At 45.9% G+C, this 20482-nt stretch overlaps 1 protein-coding gene across 7 annotated transcripts in view; it reads right to left on the bottom strand.

Moving 5' to 3' along the window:
• SPECC1 (sperm antigen with calponin homology and coiled-coil domains 1) overlaps nt 1-20482 on the bottom strand; it is a 370950-nt gene that overhangs the window by 125744 nt on the left and 224724 nt on the right. For 6 of the 7 annotated variants that reach the window (XM_044001980.1, XM_044001981.1, XM_044001982.1 and 3 more), the window contains 2 exons: nt 8506-8579; nt 5751-5929 (listed from right to left, as the gene is read on the bottom strand). In XM_044001980.1, coding sequence (XP_043857915.1) covers nt 5751-5929; nt 8506-8579 — 253 coding nt within the window. Of the gene's footprint in view, nt 1-200; nt 269-5750; nt 5930-8505; nt 8580-20482 lie in introns of all 7 variants that reach the window. The other variant, XR_006356318.1, reaches the window with a different exon arrangement.

Below are 20482 nucleotides of genomic sequence, written 5' to 3'. Positions count from 1 at the left end.
TCTGTGTGTGTGTGTGTGTGTGTGTGTGTGTGTGTGTGAATACATAAAAATTTCAGTGGCTCGTCTGGGTTTTGGGCAGGGGCTTCCCAGGGGACCCCAACAAGCATGGGTCCCTCTACATTGAGGGTCAGCATCTCTATATCAAAGCCTCATCCTTGGGGGAGCTGGGGCATGTGTCCTAGGCAGGTTCAAGGATTTACCTCCATCTTCCTCGTCTCCCACTTTTGGGCGGCAGGAGAGCTACCGAAAGCTCGGTCAGACACAACAGCTGCAAGAAAGACACAGAAGGGACCACACATTGGCGCACACAGACCGGACATCGGGGCTTCGAGCAGACGCGGACGGACGAGGTGGAAGCTTTAGTTTCGGGACAGTTCGTGTGTCACTGTGCTGTCTGCCAGGCCGTGTGCTTGAGAAATAACAATAGAAGGAAACGTGCGGGACAAAAATGAAAGAAAGAAAGAAAGAAAGAAAGAAAGAAAGAAAGAAAGAAAGAAAGAAAGAAAGAAAGAAAGAAAGAAAGAAAGAAAGAAAGAAAGAAAGAAAAACAAGCAGGAATCCATGGGGTAGGCCAAGCTTCTCATTTTGAATTTCGGGCTGTTTTGTGTGTTCTTTTAAACAACCATTCAAGTGGTAGGACCATGATTCATGCGTTGGTTGGTTTTGCAAAACTTTCATTTTTTCCTTTGTTATAAGGGAAGGACGACAAAGGTTGGCAAGGAGAAGAGGGGCAAATTTGGAAATAACTCAGATGTAAAAACAAGAGGGATCCATTAAAAAAAGCAACTGAAAAAAATAAACTGAAACTATAGGCAGTAAAAATAAAATCTCAGTAAACAATTTTTAAAGTCCCACTTATAGTGTTAGGAAAACAGCAATGCCTTTCACATAATTTTCTCCCCTGATGTCCCTTATTGGATACTGATCTGATACCAGATATGAACCTAGAAAAAATGATGCTTAGTTATTAGGATATGGATAGATAATGTGTCTCATTCTGCAGTTTTTTTTGGGGGGGAGTGAGGCAATTGGGGTTAAGTGACTTGCCCAGGGTCACACAGCTAGTAAGCATCAAGTGTCTGGGGCCAGATTTGAACTCAGGTCCTTCTGAATCCAGGGCCAGTGCTTTATCCACTGCGCCACCTAGCTGCCCCAATGCTTAGTCATTTGGAAGGAGAGAAATAAAACTTAAAAGTTACTATGCTTCTGGAATGGGTACATGTGGTGCTGCTGTTTAGTTGTTTTTCAGTCTTTTCTGACCCCATTTGTGACCCCATTTGGGGTTTTCTAGGCAAAGATACTGGCATGGTCTGCCATTTCCTTCTCTGGCTCACTTTACAGATGAGGAAACTGAGGTAGACAGGGTTAAGTGACTTGGTCAGGGTCACACAGCTAGTAGGTGTCAACAGCTGGATTTGAACTCATGAAGAAGTCTTCCTGTCTGTGCACTATGACGCCATCTAGCAGCCATGTGTTAGCCACGTTAGCTTCCCTAACGTGTTAGCCCAAGTTTAAAAAGAAAAGAAAAAAAACCACAAACCCTTTTTCATGGCTTATCAGAATTTGGGGTGAGGATTCTTAGTCTTGGTTTTTAAAACGATTTTGATAACTATTTCAATACGATTGGTTTCCATGGGTTTTATTTGATGCGTTGAAAAAACATGATTCTGAGAAGGGGTTAATAGGCTCCATCACACTGCCTGCCAAAGGGGTCCATGATACATAAATGAGAGTAAGAGCCCCTGCTTTCCTGGTTCCTATATAGATATCGGCCAGGCCAGAGAGCTCAGCCGGCATTGAAAAGGTTAAAGGAAGGTTGCTTGGTTTGGTTTTCCCTTCTCTGTCTTTCTTCTTGCTGATTCAGATTAGGATAAACTATGATAGAAAAGTTAAAGAATTTAATCCCCACCCTCCCCATCTATTCAGAGATACTTGGTTCTAGGAGATCTGGGGGTCTCTGGTGGTGGACAAGGTGGGCTGGCCAGATTTCCAGATGGGTTGAGGAGGCCAGGCAAAGGAACATTAACAGGATTGTCCAAACGGGGAAATGAGGGAGTGCATAAGAAGCCAGCAGTACCAATGGCTCCTGGCCTTTGTGGCCAGAAACTGTCTTGGTAGCTGAGAATCCTCTCCCACCCTCCAAGAAAACATATCAGAGAAAGCTGTTTGGAGGCTAATGGTATGGAGGATAGGCTCAGTTAAGGGGGCATGGAGGGGAGATGAGACACCTTGACCCAGAGGAGAAGGCACAGGTGAAGGAGCTGCCTTGGCCTTCCACCTGGCAGCTTCCTCCCTATAACACTGGAGAGTTAGGAGGTATGCCTATGATTTCACTGGCAGAGGAAACGCCTATAAGTACAGGCCACTGCCTTCTCTGTACTTTATAGTCTCAGAAATTTCCCCAGGGGCATTGAGATCTTGAGTAAGTCGCCTTGGGAGCAACATGGGTCATGAGGAGCATCTTGACCCAGGTCTTTCTAGTCCTGAGATATGAGGAGCTAGGTGTGCTGTTACACGTTATATTAATCATAATTACTTATTCTTGTAAAACAGGTACCAACTTCAGTTGCTTTTACCTGGCTAAGAGCCTGCAAGTATAGTCAGCAGCCCCCTTGAAATTTGGAGCCTTTGGATAAAGTCCCAGTTGCCCTACCCTAGTTACTGCTCTGTCTCTTATTTCTCTCTGAGGTACCAAATGCTCATTTTTAACCCAGACCCAGAGATTTCAGCAACATCTCTGCTTCACTTGTCCATGCTTTTGCCTCCGCTATAGCATCACAACACTCCCCAAGAGGTCCCCATTTGCAAAACCAGAAAGTGACTAAGACAGCAAGTGCTTTTTAATTGTTGTTGTTTGTTTTTTTTTTTCCTGAGGGTGCCTTCCCGGAGGTTCTTACCTTTCTTTCAGAGGCTGTGCTCAGAAGAATTCACCGGGATATTTTCTGCCAGTTTTCTGGCTGTGGCTGAACCAAGAATGATTCATCATGCCTCCCTGGACAAAGGCTACAATTCAGGGTTGCAGCCAAGAATTCATTTAGCCAGAGTGGAAATGCTAAAGTAGCTGCAGCGAGGCCCCTGGGGACCGTGACGGGCTTTGCTTCACGCTCCTGTGGTGCATTCAGGAAGCGGCCGAGCCATTGTCAGCCCCCGAGGAGCAGCAGCCAGTCCTTGGGACGAGGGCATTCTGCCAAGGAAGCTTGCCATCGGACAGGAAACCATCCCTGGGAGGCACCGTCTGATGATTTGCCAAAGGCAGGGCTGAGCAACCCAATGAGATGCAAGGGGACGTGGGGAGGCTCAGACGGGGTTTGGTAGCGTGCCACATTCAAGATAGGAGCCCAGCCCTGGGACTGGGGACTGAGGGGGGACCTTTGTGATATGAGAATCAGACAGTCTTGGAAGGATGGGAGAGGAAGCTTCCGGTCCTGAGCAATGACCGTAAGTCTGCAGGTTCAGGGTGGCCTCCATGAAGTCCCAAAGTGTCTGCTTGTATTTAGAGGACTATGCTTTGCTCCAGTTTTAAGGCTCTATTCATTGATTCCAGTCAGCTTCCTATAGGTTGGGATGCAAATGAAACTCTGTCTTTGAAACTAATCTGGAACCATTTCTTCCAGCTGCTCATGCCTTCCCCCTCAAATCCCCTCACATCTATTATACATCTGTCTGTATGCACATTTCTGCACATCCGCACATGTGTTCAATGTATAGAAATAGGTGTGGCCATACAGCATACACACATGTAACAAACACCCATGCATATCCCTACGCATGTGGGTTGTGTGTACACGTGTGCATGTGCATTTACATTTATGTGTATGTATACATAAACACTCCTGTATATGTGCAAGTATGTCTATATCGAAACATCATCTCCCCAATACAGAGTAAGCATCTGAAGGCCAGAGACGGTCTCATCTTTGTTCGTGTCTCTCCAGGACCCTGCACATAGTAGGGGACTCATCGTTGCTTGTTGAGTGACTGGTTAAATATTAATGGGCATTAATTGGGTTCTACTTTAAAAAAAAAACAGAGTAGAAAAGCAAGACAGACAGACAAACAGAGGCGCAGACACGGAGAAGCCAACGAAGATAGGCCCCAGAGTTAACAGGACACCTCTCCCGTCAGGGGGAGCTCTCTCTCCCCACCATGATGTCCCTCAGTGGGGACCGAAGCAGGTAGTTAAGGAGTGACTCTGAAATCATGAGACTGGGTCTACTCCCATAGAGTGGAAGCCCTTTGAGGGCAGGAGCTGCTTGGCTTACATTTTTGGATCTGTCCCCTGGGTCTGTGGTGGTGTATGGCACATAACAGGTACTTGATAAATCGGGGGAGCCACTCTCCTCCTCTATATTCCTCCATCTCACCATGATCCTTCTCCAGAATCTATATACTCAATATCGAACTTGGAAAACAGGGACAATGAGGGGCTAATTAACCCAGACCCCTGATGAACCTTCGAGGGGTTTGGGATGATAAAATCACAGGATTAGGGCTGGCAGGGTCCTCTGTGACCAGCTAATCCAAGCCCTTCATTTGTCAGATAACAGAACTGAGGCCCATCTGTCTGACTCCAGAGTCTCTCCACTGTTCTTGTCTGCCTCCCAGATTAGTCCCCCAGTGAACCCTGCTTTTGACCCTGCCAACGACAGGAAGGGGCCCAATCCTGCAGCCTGTTTTCCCGAGTCAAATGACGGCCACATATCTGAACCCTGAGACAGAACGCCTCCAAACGCCTACCTGAAATCGAGGACCCCAAAGCACGAATATTCATTCCTGACCATAAAAAGGAAAACTCTGAGGTTTTATTAGTCCCGCGGTGAGTGCAAAATAATGTAGTAAAGAGCTTTTATTTTTAACGCAGTGATCAATGTCCATCTCCTCTCCGGAACCATTAGCAGCTGCCTCTCTTTCCCTCTTGGTTGGAAGAGTTTTATGGGATGGAGAATTGCTCAGTCTCCCCTGCTCAGAGACATGAGGGGGACCTGTGTCAAACCCTGGCTAAGATCACTCCCTAAGCCATAATTTCCTTGCTTTATAAATAATGTTGATTTCTTCTCTCCAGTGGTTTCCTTCTAAGGCTGATTAAATGCACCTTCTCTGAAATTTAGTCTTTTGAGAGCTGCCCAGGGCACTTGGGGTTAAGTGATTTGCCCTGGGGGGGGGAAGTGGTCACACAGCCAAATGTGGGACTCAAACCCAGGTCTTTCTGGCTCCAAGGTTAGCTGTTTATCGACTATAAACAATGAATTTCTTCCATAGTCTCCCTTTGAACTTTTTAATGCAATAGGCCGTTTTCAGAGGTCTTAGAAGGATTCATTTGGGTAGCTCTAGGAAACAAGTCTGACCCAAGGGAGGAAGGATCAGCCTTTCTATTGATTAGACAAGGCCGTGCCTGAGGACCATCGCCGCCTCCTTTCTAGGGCAGAGCTAGAACACGGTGGTGTTCCTGGTTACTACAGCACCCTCTCCTTAGGGAGATGGAGGGAATGTCACCTGTCCTCCATCATAGGGAGTGTCCTCGTCTAGATCCCTCGAGGGGGCTGCTGGGGTTCCTCTCGCCTGGCAGGAGATGACAGCCAGAACACTCCTGATCTAGTCTCTGGGGACCCCAGGAAGAGACAAAGAACGTCTCACAGAGAGAGCCACGCATGCCCTCCCGAGCTTCACGCACATCTGTGGGGCTGGAGAGGGAGCCTGGGCCGTGTGCGCGTTAGTGCTCGCGGAGCCAAGAGCCCTGGGCACAGACCAACCTGCTGTTCCCCTGCACGGCCCCCAACTCCTTCTGGAGCTTGGCGTTCTTCTCCTCTTCCTCCAGCAACTTCCGCTTGACCGTGCGGAGCTCCTGCTGGGCCTCACACTTGATGTCGTTGGCCACCACCACCGCTGTCTGAAGGTCGGCTTGGAAACGCCTCCATTCCTCCGTCTCCTCCTGCAGGCAGCAGAGGAAAGAGATGGGGTCAGGGAACCCACCTGAGGTTCTGGGCCACCCCTGCAGGCCCTGTCGCATGTGTGTCCTCTATGACCACGAGATCCTAGGTCAAGAGCCAGAGGGGGTCTCAGGAGCCATCTAGACCCACCCCCTCATTCGACGGGGGTGGGGGGGGGGACTGAGTCTCAAGGACTTAGGGTCATAAATCTGAGTCAGAGGAGAATACAGAGGTAGGGGACTACGGGTGTGAACCATAGCATGTGCTGTTAGCCTTGGTTTGAAATGTTTGTTAGTTTTAATGAACTGCATTCTTTGTCTTTTTCCTTTTTTATTCTTTGTTAGAGGAGACAGCTGCTGGGTAGAGGATTGAGGTGAGATCTCTATGGCACTACAGGGGATGTAAAACCAAAAAATATCAATAGAAATTTAAACCACAAACTTATTTCAAACAAGGTCCCTCCCCCCACCCCCCACAACAAGAAATGCCTTCTTTTGGGGGGGAAAAATTAAGCCTTCACCAGACCAACCCGAGCTATACACTCTGAAGGGAACTCCTCTGTCCCCTTCCCTACTTTAACATGATAATCACTGGTACCTTCTTGACTAATTGTTCTGCTGAGTCCCTTCTTATCCAGATACAAAAATTACTAAGCTAAGCTTGTAGGCGCCCAGCTCCCAGCCTGGCTTGTCTCCCTGCAGGCTCCCACATGCAATTCCAGCCTAATAAGTAGCCACTCACTGATTCTAGTTCAGTTCAGTTTCACCAATTATTAACTGCCTACTGCATGCAGAGTCCTGTGCTTTAGCTGTGGGGGAGATGATAAGGGAGGCAGTAATGAGAGGTCCAGAGCGGGAAGCCCTCAATGACCTCACTTTACAGATGAGGAAACTGAGGCCCAGAGGGTTTAAGGGACAATAGATCTAGAGCTGGAAAGGACGTCAGTGACCCCATTTTACAGATAAGGAAGTCGTGTGCACGGTGACCCAGGGAGGAAGCATCCGGGGACATCCTTGAACCTGGGTCTTTTGGCTCTACATGCCTCGCTCTCTCCGCATCGTGTTGGTTTGTCTCAGGGAAAAGAGGCTGAGTTCTGTTTGGGACAGATTGATCCCGAGGTGAAACGGAGCATGACACAGAGACATGTACGTGGAGATGACACACAACCTTGGCCCTGCCTTCTCCCCCTCTTCTACAGTCCAACTCCCTAACGGAAGGAAATTCCTACCCGAATATAAAAACCCACCTCTTCCCTTCTCCCCAAAGACCAAATGGGTCGCCAGTCACTCAGCCTCACTCGGGCACCAGTCTGGACTTCCTGAGGCTCAGAAGGCGACATCTTAGGAGAGAGTGACAAGGATTGGGGGGAGGGACCTTTGATATATCACTGATACAGGGAACGGGATGATCAGCAAACACTGTTTACCAGTGAAGGTTTACACCTTTCCAGCAATTTAGAGTCTTAAAGCAAGAGTCCTTGATTTGGGGGGCAATGAATTTTTTGTTTGTTTGCGGGGCAATGAGGGTTAAGTGACTTGTCCGAGGTCACACAGCTAGTAAGTGTCAAGTGTCTGAGGTCGGATTTGAACTCAGGTCTTCCTGAATCCAGGGCTGGTGCTTTATCCACTGCACCACCTAGCTGCTCCCAATGAATTTTTTTTTGTTTGTTTTTGTTTGTTTTGCTTTTTTAGTGAGGCAATTGGGGTTAAGTGACTTGCCCAGGGTCACACAGCCAGCAAGTATTAAGTGTCTGAGGCCGGATTTGAACTCAGGTACTCCTGAATCCAGGGCCGGTGCTCTATCCACTGCGCCACCCAGCTGCCCCCTCCCAATGAATTTTTACAAAAAGATTTGATAGCTGTATGTCAATGTAATTGGTTTCCTTTATATCTAATGCATTTTATTTTAGGCACTGAAAGGGTCCCTAGGCTTCACCAGACTGTCTACCCAAGGGATGGGGGGGGGTGTGTGTGGAAAGGTTAAGCTGCCTGGAAGCATTGAAAGTTAATTAACTTGCCCAGTCATATAGGTAGTCATAGGAAGGACTTGAACCCAGGCCCTTCTGGCTATTATCCACTCCTATCTCTATTTGTTGTTGGTCCTTCATTCTTGAAGAGAATCATGACATTGGGGTGATGTCATGACTTGCACTGAACTGGATTTCTAAGTGAGGGAGGGCTGTGGAAGGTCACCAACCTCACTTTCTCCTCCAGAGCCATCTGGGTCCAGTGGAAAAATATTTATCAGGACAACTGGAGATGGCCCTAGATATTTAAGGCAACTGGGGTCAAGTGACTTGCCCAGGATCACATAGCTAGTAAGTGTCTGAGGTGAAATTTGAACTCAGGTCCTCTTGACTCCAGGGCTAGTGCTCTAGCCGCTGTGCCACCTAGCTTCCCCTCCTGTCTCTATTAGGAGAAAGGGAAAGCTAAAGAGAAAAGTGAAGCAATTTAAGGACATTCTTGAATCTAACATTCAGGGTGACTCTAGGTAACCCTAATACACATTTCCCAAGGCCCAGCACAAGTTCTGCAAGGCATATAAGAGATACATATCCCACGCGTGCAGTCCTCCTGACCTTTATCTGCTTTGTCAGAGCCTTCAGCTGCCGCTCCAAGTCCAGCTTCTGTTCCTCAAGCTTCATCACGTTATCTAGAGAGAAGATGGAACTGTTAGAGGTAAATGCTGGAAGGCCAATCGGGCAGCAAAGAAGTACCGTGAGATATTCTTGATTTTAGATCAATAGACCTTTAGTTGCTCCAAATGGCCAGCAATATCACTTCAAATTCTTACCACCCTACACATCTGGCTTTTGCTTTTGAGGGAGGGGGAGAAGAGGGTAACTTCTGTAAGAAATGAGGGGTATGGAAGGGTCAGGAACCTTTATGATCATTCATTATTGTTGTTGTCACCCATTCTTATTCTTCCCAGAGAAGATGCAAGTAAATATAAAGTATGGCACGGATCCGTCCATTTAAAGCCTCTTATGCTTATTATGTGCCAAGGGCTAGAGATACAAAGAAAAAGCAAAAATAGTCCCTGACCTCAAGGACCTGACATTTGAATCGGAGAGAGAACATGTGAATAGCTAGGTACACAAATGATAGAAAGGAAATGGAAGGTTTTCTTGGAAGAGAATGTGCTAGCCCCAGAGGGATCAGAACAGCCCCCCTAAAATGAGACCTTAATACACTCTTGGCAAAGTTGTAAACTGATTCAAACATTCTTTAGAGCAATTTGGAACTATGGCCAAAGGGATATAGAACCATGCATACTCGTTGACCTAGCAATACCACTACTAGGTTGGTATTCTAAATGAGATTTTTTTAAAAGTTGAATTCAAAATTGGGGTGATGCCCATCAGTTAGGAAATGGCTAAACAAATAGTGGGATGAGATTAGGATGGAACATTATTGTGCTATAAGAAATGATGAGCAAGATGCTATCAGAAAAACCCGGAAAGACTTCCATGAGCTGATGCAAAGTGAAATGTACTGTATACAAAATAACAGCAATATTGTAAGATTATCTACTGTGAATGACAGTTATTTTCAGCAATACAAATGATCCAAGACAACTCTGAAGGACTTATGAAAAATGCAGTCCATCTATAGAGAAAGAACTGATGGTGTCTGAATATAGATGGAAGCATATTTTTTTTTGTTAGTTCCTTTTTCTAAGGTTTTTTTTGTCTGTTTTCTTTCATAATCTGACTAATGTGGAAATGTTTTGCATCATTTCACATGTCTAACTTATATTGGTTTGAGTTCTTAAGGTGGGGTGGGGAGGGAGGGAGGAAGAGAATTTGGAACACGAAGGGTTTTTTTGTTTGTTTTTGGAACACATAGTTTTAAAAAATCGATGTTAAAATGTGTTTTTACATGTAACTTGGGGGAAAAATAAAATTCTAAATAATAAAAATTAATTAGGGGCGGCTAGGTGGCGCAGTGGATAAAGCACTGGCCTTGGAGTCAGGAGTACCTGAGTTCAAATCCGGCCTCTGACACTTAACACTTACTAGTTGTGTGACCCTGGGCAAGTCACTTAACCCCAATTGCCTCACTAAAAAAAAAGGGGGGGGGGGAGGGTCCCTTGAGCTGAGTCTTGAAAGAGGCCAGATGTAGATATGGAGGGAAAGCATTCCCAGCATCAGGATAGCCAGAATAAAGGCAGATGGATGATTGTGTGTAAGGAACAGCAAAAAGGATGGTAAGACTGGATCCCAAGGGCATAGAAGGGAATAATGAATGAGAGGACTGGAGAGGTAGAATGGGGCCAGGAAATACTAAAGAGAAGAATGTATATTTGATCCTGGTGGGAACAGGAAGTCACTGGAGCAAGAGGGAGACACTCTAACCTGAACTTTTGGAAATGTCATTGGCAAGAAACATGGTGGCCGTGTACTCAACTGGGAAGCAACCTTATAAGTACCCCAGTACTAACATGCAACTGTCCCAAGAGTCCATTTGTGCCTAATAAATAATGATGATGATAAATAGTATGCTTTAAGGTTTACAAAGAATTTTATACATACGAAGTCATTTGAATTTCAACAGCCTGGTGAAATAAGTACTATTGTCATTCCATTTTACAGATGAGGAAGTGATGCAGGGAGATTAATTAAGGGACGTGCCCAGGGTTACTAAGCTAATGGATATCTGAGACAGCATTTGAACTTAGATCTTCCAGGGCTCTAATAGCTGGCTCTAATAGCACTTTAAGTTTTGCAAAGCACTTTGCAAATATCTCATTTTATCCTCATAACAACCCTTTGAGGTAGGCAGGTGCTATTATTATTGCTAGAAAAGGAGCCTTTTTTTTTTTTTTTTAAGATCTGAGTATGTAGCAAGGTGTGGTGGGAAGAATACAAAATAGTGACCTGGAGATCTGGGTTCTGGCGCTCGCTCTGGTCTGGCACTAACTTGTAATGCTGCCTAGAACACATCCTTCCATTTGTCTGGGATTCCTTGATAAAATGAGAACAGACTAACTGATCTCCAGGACCTCTTTCAGTCTCTACCAAAAGTTGACTGTTGTTGACTTCCAATAATCTACAATCATGGAATTGGATGGATTTGAGGATCTATACTTAATCCAACAAGCATTGATTAAGCTCCTTCTGTTTACCTAGGCAGTGTTAGGCTGGGAAACAGTGCTTCCCTTCAAGGGGTTTTGTGCCCCATTTGTTCTCCTAATGGGTCTTCCTGTCTCCAGTTCCTCCCCTTTCTAATCTATCCTCCAGTCAATTGCTAAAGTGATTTTCCTGAAGTGTAGGTCACTCTCCTACTCTACAAACTGCTTGCCATAGCTCCCTATTGCCCCTAGGATCAATTATGTTTTGATATTTGGGCTGCATCTGAGAGTGTTGTAAGCCTCATGCAGCCTGGCCCAGTGTATGACACTACTGCCTGACACCAGTGAAACATACATCTGACCCCTCCATATCTTACTTTGGGAACACTTATACAGGACCTTGTTATCTCTCCAAGTAGAATGTAAGCTTGAGGACTGGGCTACTTCCTTCTTGTCTTTGTACCTCTGTTGACCAGCACAGTACCTGGTATGCAGTAAGTGCCTAATAAATACTTGCTGCTTCTCCCCTCTTTGCATATAGCTGCCTTGTCGCCTCTGGTTCAGAGGGGCCCCATCCATCAGGCTCGACTGCTCTTTGCCTCTTCTCCAACACCCACGGAGCCACAGCTCCTTGTTCTTTTCTAGAACCTTTCACACTGGGTGCTCAGTGGCCAATCCCCAGCATCTCCCTTCTTGTGACATCAGAGATGAGAAAACAATCAGACACTCATTCCTGAGAACTTATGGTGCCCTATCAACTGCCCTCCTCCCACATCACTGAGCCACCCAAGTGTCCTAGCTGGGGAAGGAGGCAGAAGTATGGAGGACCCTGGATATGCCCAGTCACAGAAGAGCATCCTTCCTGCCACACCCAAGGTCCATTGACTGCAGCAATCCCAGGATCCTCGCCCCTGCTCCCTTGGGCGTATGTATCCCTGGCTGTCCCTGCCCTTGACTAGCCTTGCTTGCCTCTTTCCTTGGCTCCCACATATCTCAGTTTAGGCAAAATGCTTTCTCTTGTGGGTGTTAAAAAACAACAACGTAATAATGGCCTATTTCTTTTGGGTATCACTGAAGCACAGAATCACAGTTTTAGAGCTTAGGTACCGTCAAATACAAACAAACAAATCTATCCTTTTACAGATGGGGAAACTGAGGTTCAGAGGAGTTAAGTGACTTGCCCCGGGTCACACAGCCAGTAAGTGTTTGAGATAGGATTTGAACTCAGACCATCCTAACTTCAGGTCCAGTCTGACTTTCCTCTGCAAATCTCAAAGTTCCAAATCAGTTGTAATGGACTGGGCCAAAAAGTAGCCCCAGAATTTAAATATTCTTTAAAAAGAACAGATGGGGGCAGCTAGGTGGTGCAGTGGATAAAGCACTGGCCCTGGATTCAGCAGGACCTGAGTTCAAAGCCAGCCTCAGACACTTGACACTTACTAGCTGTGTGACCCTGGGCAAGTCACTTAACCCTCATTGCCCTGTAAAAAAAAAAAACAAAAACAGACAGATTATCCTTTCTACCTTGTCCCGCTTAAAGATAATAGTGATAACAGCTAGCATTTATATATCACTCTAAAGTTTGCAAAGTACTTTACAAATATCACATTCTAAACTTACAAAAGCCCTGGGAGGTAGGTGCTATTATTATCCCCATTTTGCAGTTGGGGAAACTGAGGCAGACAGCTGGTCACACAACTAGGACGTGTCTGAGGCTAGATTTGAACTCAGGTCTTCCTGACTTAAGGTCCAGTGCTCTCTCTGCTGCTCCACCCAGATGCTCTGTGATGAGAATGGGGAATGGCTATAAGGTAGGAGCGGGGGCTCCAGTTACAGGCACCAGCAGCTTTCCCCCCTTCTTTATCTCTTTCTCTTTTGGCCTGTGTTTTATCTCTCCCTTTTTACAGGGCTGCGGCAAAGAAGAATGGGGTCCAGGTCCCCTTAGGGGACAAGGGACTCAAAGCTGCCCAGAAGAGAGCACCCCTGAGACTCCGGCTGGACATCTATGGCTGTTCTAACAGCATCTATCGACAATGAAGCCTTAACAAATTTCCAAGTCAAGATACAGGGAGATACTGACTACCTAATGGATGAGTTTTCTCAGTTTAGGCTTTAATTTCCTGGTCTCCTCTTCGAAGGTGAAATCAGTGGTCCTCTCTGAACTCCAGACTCTTTCAACTTCCTCCCTGCCCCTAGGTATTATGGTCCCTTTTCTTGTACAAGTGTCACTATGATGAGTGTGGGGAGGACTTCTTTGTCTATAAGAGATTGGGAGGATGGGACATTACAATGCTTTTTCTTCTGACAGGAAACAACAACAATAATCATAGTGGACATTTATATAGTGCCCACTGTATGGCAGGCACTTTATAATTATTATTTCATTTGTTCCTCACAACCATCCTGGGAGGTAGGTGCTATTATTATCCCCATTTTTCAGATAGGGAAACAGTGGCAAACACAATCACACAGCTAGTTAAGTGCCTGAGATCAGATTTGAACTCAGGTCTTCCTAATTCCAGGCCCAGCATTCTATCCATTGGGTCACCCAGCTGCTCCTAGAACAACAACGAAAAGATGGTACTTTCTAGGAGCAAAGGTAAAGCTTATTTCTATTTAAAAGGGTTGTTAGAAATTAGTTGTAGTTTAGTACTTTTTCAGTTGTGTCTGACTCTTTGCGACCCCATTTAGATACTGGAGGGGTTTGCCATTTCCTTCTCCAGCACATTTGACAGATGCAGAAACTAAGGCCAACAGTGTCAAGTGACTCGCCCAGGGTCACACAGTTAGTGTCTGAGGCTAGACCTGAATTCAAGAAGAGGCGCCTTCCTTCCTCACTCCAGGCTTGACATTTTATCCACGGCATCACCTAGAAATTAATTGCTGCACAAATGTGATTACTGATTGCGACTTTAAAGGTTGCAAGCTGATTTGAAGAGTCTGCCTTCCAAAGATGGAGAAGTTTGTATGTATGAACAAGGAAATTAAAACAAGCCAATCAACACAACTCTGACCAGCAGAATAGAGCTGGAGAAAAACAAGGGGATTTAGATGGTTACAAAGGTATAGGGGCAGCTAGGTGGCGCAGTGGATGGAGCACCGGTCCTGGATTCAGGAGGACCTGAGTTCAAATCCGGCCTCAGACACTTGACACTTACTAGCTGTGTGACCCTGGGCAAGTCACTTAACCCCAATTGCCTCACCAAAAAACCAAACCCCCAAAACAACAACAAAGGTATACAGGGGGCTGCTAGGTGGTGCAAGGCCTGAATTTAAATCCAGCCTCAGACACTTACTAGCTCTATGAACCTGGGCAAGTGACTCAACCCTGTTGGCCTCAGTTTCCTCACCTGTCAAATGAGCTGGAGAAGGAAATGGCAGACCACATAGCCAGTATCTTGGCTGAGAAAACACCAAATGGATCACAACAACAAACTCAACAACAAACAACAACAAAGGGATATAGACAGGTTTATACAGGTTTACAAGAGCTAGCTAGCCTTGATGTAATGGAGAGTGAGAGAGATTACCTTGGAAATTCAAGAAGGCCTGGGTTTGATCGTCACTTCTGACATTTATTATCAATGTGGCTGCAGGTTGGGTACTTAAATTCTTGGAGCCTCCAGTAATCCATTCAGTAGCCCAGGGGACTGTCACTGGCAAGCTCACAGGTCCCCCTCATCTACAAGGCTGAAGAATCCAGGCCTACCTTGAGCCAGAGGAGGACCCGTCCACTTCAGAACAGTTGTTTGGGAAAATGGGACCAGGGCTCATGGCCTTTCCAGAAATGACAAGTCATCTGAGAAAAGCATAGAGTAGTCCTAGACTCACCTGAACAGGCTTCTCTTAAGTTTGTGGGGTTTTCTCCTGTCTCTTGCTTGGAGAACAATTTAGAGAGAATGGTCATTCGTGGAAAACCTCTCAATACTGAGTTGGTTTGTTTGTCAGTGTGGTGAAACGGACAGAGGTCTGGGCCCAGAGTCAGGAAGACTGGCATTCCAATCCTGCCTCACACACTTACAAGCTGTGAGTCGCTTTAACTATATGGGCCTCAGTTTCCCCTCTGTCAAAATCATCTTATAGGGGCAGCTAGATGGCGCAGTGGTAAAGCACTGGCCCTGGATTCAGGAGTACCTGAGTTCAAATCCGGCCTCAGACACTTGACACTTACTAGCTGTGTGACCCTGGGCAAGTCACTTAACCCCAATTGCCTCACTAAAAAAAAAAAAAAATCATCTTATAAATCAGACAGTCTTAGTGCTTTTTTCCCTTGAAAGTAGTGAATTAGTAGCCCAACTCTGTCCACAGCTCCACACCCTACCCTAATTTACAGAGGAAAGCACTGATTGCGAGACGATTAAATAGTGTTCAACTCTATCCACTCTATTAGTTGAAATGCATTTGGTGGACTGGCCTTGATGACTTCTAAAGTCTGTTCCAAGCTCTGGCCCTCTCATCATGTTCAAATCTGTGACCCCATATGATGTTCTCCCGGCAAAGACACCGGAGTGCTTTGCCATTTCCTTCTCCAGTTCATTTGATGGATGAGGAAACTGAGGCAAGCAGGGTGAAGTGACTTGCTCAGCTACTGAGCATCTGATGCTGGATTTGATTCAGTCCCAGGGCTCTATGCACTATGGTGCCACCTAGCGGTCAAAATCATGACATTGCAATCTTGGCTCCATGCACTGAGAGGAATATTTCATTTCACCTGACTCACTCAAAACAACAAACTGGTATTAGCAATTATTGATAATGGAGACTGTGCAGACGAATAACTGAGGTGAAACTAACTGTCCGTGGGCTGGTGGCTGTTTGTTTTCTCAGTCCCCAGGGGATGGATGGCTCTGAATGGCTCAAGGGAGTTTGGAATTGGTCACAGGTGGCCCTTAAGGAGAAGCAACATTAGCAATGCAGACCCCAAGGTGGGGTGGAACTTTTCTGACAAGCCCTCCCCTTGATGGAGAGCTGGGCCACAGTTCTGTCTATTGGGCCTCTTCAGAGAGGAAGGATATGCTGTAAGAATGATTAAGTCTGGAAGAAATCGGGCCCAATATCAACGATGAACCTCTTGGGAAACCTTCAGGGATGAATGTAACAAGCGTCCCTAACTCCAAGGGGGAAGGTGAGAAATGCTGATGATTGAGGTTTGGATCCCAGAGTGTGCCAAGGTTGGGAGCCTGCTTCTGGAGCCTCTGTGTAAGCGACTTCAAAGGTTCCTCGGCGGACATGTGTCCACTGATGAACAGGAGTGGGGAGATGGATGGGGATAAGGTGGGGATAAGGTGCCAAAGACCCTTTCCCCCTAAAATTAGCTGGGCTCATCCCTCAAAATGCCTTTTTTAAGCCTTTCTTGTATATCTATGCAATAAATTAAAGAGAAGGTGATGAACTTAAACCTAAGAACCCCAGAGAACAATGTTTGAATGGTAGGAACTCATCTCAATTTGGGGATTTATGTATTTCTAACCCTCCAGCCATTAAGAGGGGGTTGCAGCCAAAGCAGATCCAGAACTGAATGAACTCTGAGCCAGGAAGACCCGGGTTCAAATCCAACCTCTGACATACTTGCTCTGTGACCTGAGGCAAGTTACTAAAGGGTTCAATGCTCCAGGTAATTCTCTAAGACTTCACTTTCAGAGATAGTGCCATTAGGAGCGAGAGTTCCCCAAAAGTGAAATCACAGGCCGATGTCTAACCATTCAGTTAGGTTTAACTTGGCCCTATTGGTGGGGGCAGTTTCTGGGCCCAGGGGTGATTTTTTTTTTTACATTGCCTTAATGGTAATTGGACCTTGCCTGCCTGGTTGTGCCTGTCTATGCCCGCCTGTAATTTTTAAAACCCTCCTTCCATTTTTTACTTGGAAGGGTCAACTGTCACCAGCAGCTTCTCTTTGAGACAGGCCCCTTCCTTAGCATTCCTACCCTGGGCCTTTCTGGAATTTTCCAGGCTGGAATTAAGAGAGGAGGGGCCTTGCTAGCCCATCTCCAGCCTCTCCCAGCCTGAGCCCCGCCCCTCCCTATAAAGTCCACAGTCCTGATCAGAATCACTGAGCTGTCCTCTTTCGGGACTGGGGAAAGTCTCAAGCATCCCTTTCACGGAATTAGAAGAAATGAAGAGTTTGACATAACCTGGCTTCACCAAGTCCGGAAGATGGCTGGCTACTCAGAGAATCACTTCTGATTGCTTTCCCCTTGGTCCCCAGGTGCCAAGACTGGGGAATGGCCCTAGCCATGACCTTCACATCCCTTGCTTTTCACCTTCTGCCCCCTGGGGGTGGAGCCTCAATTGCCCCTGTCAATTAAAGTTATTCCTTGAATGTCCCTATCTCAGTTAATTCCAGCAAGTGACACTGACTGTCCTTGCATGAGTTAAAACATACCCAGAATAAAGGCCTCTTGCTTTTACCATCATCTGCTGGTCAGACTTTTTGATGAAAGCTCTTTAAGCCCTAAAGGAGATTCAACATACTGGGAGATGCTGCCATTCATGCTTCTGGTTGGAGATTAGCCTAAAGACCTTCAGAGGCCCCTTCCAAATATGAGATGTTGTAATTATGTGAAGCTGCTCAGGGCCACAGTGTAGATTAATGAAAAGAGCCCTGCTTTTGGAGTCAGAAGTTCTGGGTTCATTCTACCCGACATTCACTCCCAACCTGTGTGACCTTGAGCAAGTCACTTACCCGCCCTGGGTCTCCATTTGCTGAGGACACACAAAGGTCCCTCGTATCTCTAGGTTTAAGATCCTGTGTTCCTGAAGACCATATAAGTGTTCATTATTTTTGTTATTTTTGCTGTAGTTTGTCATTGGGCAACCAGATGCCATGGTAGATAGTGTGCTGAGAGGTGTGGACTCAGGAGGACTCGAGTTCAAATTTGGCCTCAGATTAGCTATGTGGCCCTGGGTGAGTCATTTAATTTCTGTCTGCTGCCTCAATTACCTCATCTGTAAAGTGGAGAAAATAGCAACCACCTTGTTGTGAAGATCAAATGAGATCATCTTTGTGCAATGCTCTGTAAACCTTAGAATGCTGTATAAATGTTAGCTAGAGTCATGGTGATTATGTTATGTTATATATCATAATATGATAAGCATCATAATTGTTATTTCAATGACCTCCCAATTTGGGATCTAGGTCCCTCACCCGCCAATCCTACAAACAAGAATTGAATATGCTGTTTGAGGCTCACTATAAAGTGGCCACTGTTTTGATTTTCTCTGGGGTTTGATGCCCCACTGACCCCTGTGTCCCATCTGTTCCTCTCCACAAAACTGGACCAGCTTTCCTGGCTGGGCCTGTGGGACAATGCCGCCCTTTTCCGTATCAGGTCTCAGCTCTGCACCGCCCATCAACATCTGGGTGTATGCCGACCATCCCCAGCACAGGGTGATACCCGACCTCATTCTTCTTTCAGTCTCCCTGGACACAGAGCTTATTGTTTGGAAGTGAACTCTGACACCAGCTTCTGGATGTCCATGGAGCATCCTCAAGTCAGGCTGAAGCAACTGGGGCAACTCTGCTTCATAGCAATGGTGACTAGAGATGTCCCACACGCAGCCTAGATACCCATAACACTCCCCAGTGCAGGCTCAAACCAGATGAAAATATAATTGGGAAATCTTAAACCAAATAAATACAAATGCAATAGAATATAAATAATGTTGATAGATTGATTTCTGAGTCAATGAGGTCTGCAGGGATCCATTCTTTCTTTTCTTTCTTTTTTTTTTTTTGTGGGGCAATAAGGGTTAAGTGACAAGTGTCCGAGACTGGATTTGAACTCAGGTCCTCCTGAATCCAGGGCTGGTGCTTTATCCACTGCACCACCTAGCTGCCCCCTCAGGGATCCATTTCTATTTGAGTTTGAAATCACTGGATTAGACCATTAATGGGTGCTGTTAACACTGACACCATGGTAGTAGCCACAAGGTCAGCCTTCAAATTCAGGTGATAGCTTTTAGGCAACCAGAAACATTCAATGCAATCAGAAGACCTGGGAATCCTTAGGTCTTATCCCAATTTTATTGATGAGGAAACTGAGGAAATAACAATCATTTTCACTTCCAAGGGCAAAATTAAAATTAATGAGTAGATTCCGAGTAGTTTGGGAATTGCTAGGTACTAACCTAATTTTACAAGTGAGGAAATTGAGGGGGAAATATAGCTTCTTATAACTTAATAGTCATTTTAGTTACTAAGGAAAGAACCAAATGAATAGATCCCTAGTGGACCTGGGAAACCCTAGGTCTGACTTTTTTTGGGGTTTTTTGGTGAGTCAATTGGGGTTAAGTGACTTGCCCAGGGTCACACAGCTCATAAATGTTAAGTGTCTGTGGCTGGATTTGAACTCAGGTACTCCTGACTCCAGGGCCAGTGCTCTATCTGCTGTGCCACCTAGCTGCCCCAGGTCTGACTTTTTTTTTAACTGATAGTTTCCTCATCTGTAAAATGGGCAACAATCATAACAGCATCTGCCTCTCAGGATTCTGGTATGGATCAAATGAGAGATTTTTAAAGTACTTTTCAGACCTATAGTAATGAATACTTAATATAATTCAAAGAGCTGTCGTCTTGGTAGGGAGCATTATATGTGAGCTGCCCTAATGAAGGTAAATGATTGGCTTCCACACTGACCACTTGGGTGCCTGAGGTTGGGGGGGGGGGCAGGGTACTGCTTCCTGGCCTCCCCAGTGATCGATGTTCTGGGCAATCTAATTGCTCAGGCCATTTAGTAGTGAGACCTCTCTCCCAGCCCACAGGATATGTGCTTAAATTGTTCTTCCTCCAGTGACCAAATGGTGCCCATGGCCACTATCACCAATCAATCAGTCAGCAATGAGATTAGGTTAATAAAAATCGTCGCTTTAGCTAGAAGGGAATTTGGAGGTCGCTGAATGTAACCCCTTCATTTTACTGAGAAGAAAACTGAGTCTTCCCAGGGAGGAGAATTTACTCAAAGCTCAAGGTCACACTGGTACTAAGTAGCACCCTAGATTTAGAGGTAGAAGGGATCTTGGTGACCATAGGGTAGGGTCCAACCACCTCATTTACAGATTAGGAGTGACTTGCCCAGGGTCACACAGCTAGTAAGTGTTAAGCGTCTGAGGCCAGATTTGAACTCAGGTACTCCTGATTCCAGGGCCGGTGCTCTACCCACTACGCCACCTAGCTGCCCCCTGGAAGGGACTATTTTTACCTTTGTATGCCTTCTGCCTGTCATAAATGATGGGCTCTAAGGTTACCTTCCATCTATTCTGTATCTATCTTGTTGTACAAGGTTGTCTGCATATTGTTCCCCTCAGTAGACTGTAAACCCCTTGAGGGCAGGGACCATGTTTTTGCCTTTCTTTGTATCCCCAGTGCACAGCACAGAGTAAGAGCTTAATAAAAACTTGTCGATTGATTTGAGTAAGGGATGCCAACACTGGCACTGCTTAGTCTCAAGAGGAGAGAGAAGGAAGGGAGGGTGCAAACCCCAAAG

This window comes from Dromiciops gliroides, chromosome 4, assembly GCF_019393635.1.
Source record: "Dromiciops gliroides isolate mDroGli1 chromosome 4, mDroGli1.pri, whole genome shotgun sequence".
In the NCBI taxonomy this organism is placed as follows: domain Eukaryota; kingdom Metazoa; phylum Chordata; class Mammalia; order Microbiotheria; family Microbiotheriidae; genus Dromiciops; species Dromiciops gliroides.
This window is presented reverse-complemented; position numbering and strand designations above follow the sequence as displayed.